Source organism: Adiantum capillus-veneris, chromosome 25, assembly GCF_014529385.1.
Source record: "Adiantum capillus-veneris isolate H3 chromosome 25, ASM1452938v2, whole genome shotgun sequence".
NCBI lineage: Eukaryota > Viridiplantae > Streptophyta > Polypodiopsida > Polypodiales > Pteridaceae > Adiantum > Adiantum capillus-veneris.
The window spans coordinates 105,286,839-105,290,483 of record NC_140955.1 but is presented as its reverse complement, the minus strand read 5'-3'; the positions used below and the strand labels follow the sequence as shown (position 1 = coordinate 105,290,483).

General features: G+C 46.9%; 1 protein-coding gene across 1 annotated transcript; it reads left to right on the top strand.

The window, feature by feature from the left end:
* The first annotated feature begins 1,517 nt into the window (after positions 1 to 1,517).
* Positions 1,518 to 3,122, top strand: LOC147425424 (mogroside I-E synthase-like). The gene has a single exon (XM_086499888.1). It carries the CDS (start codon positions 1,581 to 1,583, stop codon positions 3,030 to 3,032), a length of 1,452 nt encoding a protein of 483 aa, XP_086356014.1. The 5' UTR covers positions 1,518 to 1,580; the 3' UTR covers positions 3,033 to 3,122.
* Positions 3,123 to 3,645: the final 523 nt, after the last annotated feature.

Below are 3,645 nucleotides of genomic sequence, written 5' to 3'. Positions count from 1 at the left end.
TGTTACACACACACACACACACACACAAAGAGAGAGAGATTTCCCTTTGCTTTGGTCTTGAAAAATTTTGAGCACATTGTTTATAGAAGTTTTAGAGTTGAAGAACCTTTCAATCCATTTGAAGTCGGAAAGCCTTGAAGTCGTTGTTTTGAAATGGCTCTTGTCAATGAGCTTTAAAAAGACCTCACTACCATTGTTGATCAATGAGTGTGATCCCTTGATAGGGAAACCTATTGTATCTAAGGGGATAGTGAGAAACCCCCCTTCAAGGAGAGAGACGTCCAATGAAAGATCATGAAAATGGCTCATGTCACAGACTCACAATGAAAGGATTACATTGACTCAAATGGATCAAACTTGAAGGATTTGGTTGCAAAAATCGATCAAAAAATGCACAGTTAGATTAAGTGATCACGAAGTAGAAATTGTTTGGGAACTAGTTAGAGCGTACCCAACCTATCTATCTTGGGAGGATTGCTTGAATGCCAAAATCTAAGTGCGATGCAATACAACTTACAAACTCTTAATCGAATTTGATCTAGCTATGGAAGGTAGGGGCTCAATGGAAATTTGACATGAGCTTGTCCACATATAGTAAATCAAGGAATTGATTAGAGGGTGAGTAAACTCAATGGAAGGTGCTAATTAGTAGAGGAAGCCCTTATGACAGTTGTGAGGGTTATGGGGGCATAATTAGGGTAGAATTCATGGTGAATGAAGACACATAGCAATGACACAATGCTCAAGGTGTAAACCAATAGAAAAGATTTGATCATGAAATGGACTAGCAACACTAGAATGTGTACAAGATGTGGTTGTGTGGCCGTAGCATGGCAAGTATAAGTGATAGTACAATGACTAGGTGCATCTCACAAGGGCCAAATGGTATTATCCCCCAAGGACAAAGGGAAACTCCAAAGTGGCCTCCAAAGGCTCCTCCTGCAATAGGGGTTTGATTTCTCCACGTGGGGGCATCTCCTTGGCTCCTTGTGCAACTCACCCAAGCACACATGGTGTCATATGATTCCCTATTGATTGCCAACTAAAGTGGAGATGGTACACACCAATGTGTCGGGGCATAGGCCACATACCCAACGCCTGTTTATATCACAGCTGGGAAGTAGCAATCCATTTAAACTTGCATGTTGACCTCCACCATCAAGGACGAGATTAGGGTTATCATTTTTTTATCAAACTTGGAGCAAGTGCCATAACCCCATGATGAAACTCTCGTAAAAATGCAACTTATATTGCAAAGCTTTGGTCTCCAAATTAGGCCTTAAATTAGAATGGATCTCTCTTGTGGACTTGTTCGTAAAGTGAACCTTTCAAAATAAGTTTTGAACGAGGAAAATGTCAAATTTGAGCTAAAAACCACTAGTTTTTCGACTTATGGCCCCCACGGACTCGTGAATCGTTATTCTCATGACCTCCATTGTGACGTTGCAACACTATTATTTATTCTTTTCGTTGTCGCAATTACGTCTCCATCTCACAAGTACACTCTATACATTAAGGCATACACACAGACCGACCTGATAATTTCAGTATCTCCACGCCTTTCATTGAAGGTAAGCAACATGCAGGGCTCTTGCAATGCTCCCCATGTGGTTGTCTTCCCTTTTCCTGCTCAAGGCCATGTCAATGGAGCTATGGACCTGTCAAGAAAGCTAGCCTTGCTTGGAGTCTCTATAACCTTTGTTTGCACTGAAGCCTACATTACCAGCATGCTGAAGCAAGGCTTCGACTCAGGCGGCCTGCCCATTCGCCTCCATGGCCTCCCGGACGGCTTGCCGCAGGAGGAGAGCATGATTGACACCCTTGAGAAAGCGCATGGCGTGATAAGAGCCACGGAAAGCATGGGCCCTGCTCTTCAGGAGCTTGTGAACAATCTCAACATGAATGAAGATGGGCGCGTTGTGTGTGTGGTCTATGATTTCATGTTGTGGTGGGTGGGGGGCCTGGGCAAAGAGCTTCACATTCCTGCATACATCTTCTTCCCCATGTCATCTAGCTTCTACTCATATTTATTGCATATGCCTCGTTTTGTATTGCAAGGCCGGCTTCCGCTCGGCCCCCACACAGACTTGAATGACAAATCTAGCATGTTTAAGATCCCTTGTTTCCCATCTCTCCATGTCAGTGAGGTGCCTGACATATCTTGGGATCCCAATCCCGTGTGCCCGTTCGATTTTGCCCTTCGCTGTGCGACACGGTGGCGCGATGCAACTGGTATGCTGCTCAACACAGTATATGAATTGGAGAAGGAGGTGGCAGATGAGCTGATGGAGAAAGCCCCTGAGTTGGACATAAAGGCCGTGGGCCCGATTCTACCGGCATCCTTTCTCAAGGGCGAGAAAAGCAATGAAGCGAGCGCAGTGGAGAGCGCGGATGCGAGGAGGTGCTTGAGGTGGCTGGATGAGCAGCCGGCAGCATCAGTGCTGTACGTAGCGTTTGGGACGATAGCCTCCCTGTCGGCGGCTCAGATACAGGAGTTTGCAATGGGGCTGGAAGCCAGTAAGGAGCGGTTTCTATGGGTCTTGAGGATCCCAGATCAGCAGCAAAACGGCGGAGAGGAGCGTACGCAGCTGTTGCCGAGAGGGTTTGAGGAGAGGACTGCAGGGAGGGGAGTTGTGCTGTGGGAGCTGGCGCCGCAGAGGAAGATATTGGCGCACCCGGCGATAGCGGGGTTTCTCACGCACTGCGGGTGGAACTCGACGCTGGAGGCGCTGTGCAAGGGGGTGCCCATGTTGTGCTGCCCCATGTTTGCAGACCAAGGCATGAATGGCAAGTGGGTGGACGAGGTTGTGCAGACCGGCAAGCTGTTGAAGAGATCAGAAGGTGAGAATGGTAGTATTGTGAGCAGAGATGAGGTGGAACGCATGACGCGGGAGATTAGTAGGGCGAGCCCCTTGCGAAGCTCAGCTGCTCGGATTCGCGACGTCGCTTGCCATGCTGCCCTCGATGCCACTGGTTCATCCTCCAAAAACCTTCAAGCCTTCGTCGAAACTCTCTCTCTTCCCCTACTATAATTTGCCCAGTGCCTAGATGAGCATTGTATCCCTTTAGTAGTAGGCCTATGTATGTGACGACGTTTTTTAAAAAAGAAAGTACAAAGCGAATCAGAGCTTGAAAAAGTAATAGCGCTGTTGAGTGGATGACCTTTAAGGAGACGTTTCTCCAAGTTACAAACGACGCGTGCTTGCATGCTAATCCACGTCGTCTCTCTCCCCCCCTCTCTCTCTCTCTCTCTCTTCTTTGGGGGGGGGGGGGGGGGGGGGGGGGTTGTGTGTGTGTGTGTGTGGGCGTGCTAATAAAAAAAAGAAGATGGTATAACCTTTCTATCACTCAAATGTGGTAGATTGGTTATGCCATTTCCCTCTTGAATAGCAGGCCTTCAGTTCAACTCTCCTGGTCAAATTTAGACGTTAAAATTCTATTTTTCTTCTTCTTCATTTCTCTCTCTCTCTCTCTCTCACACACACACACACCTTTCTATTACCCAAGTGTGGTAGATTGGTTATGCCATTTCCCTCTTGAATAACACGTCTTGAGTTCAACTCTCCTCGTCGGATAGACCTTTAAGGTCTCTTGGGATAGTTTCCTACGACGTTAAAATTCTCTTCTGCTTCTTCTTCTTCTTCT

Bases quoted from the DNA above. Each gene is read 5' to 3' on its own strand.
- LOC147425424 (XM_086499888.1), top strand. From the start codon at position 1,581: ATGCAGGGCTCTTGCAATGCTCCCCATGTGGTTGTCTTCCCTTTTCCT.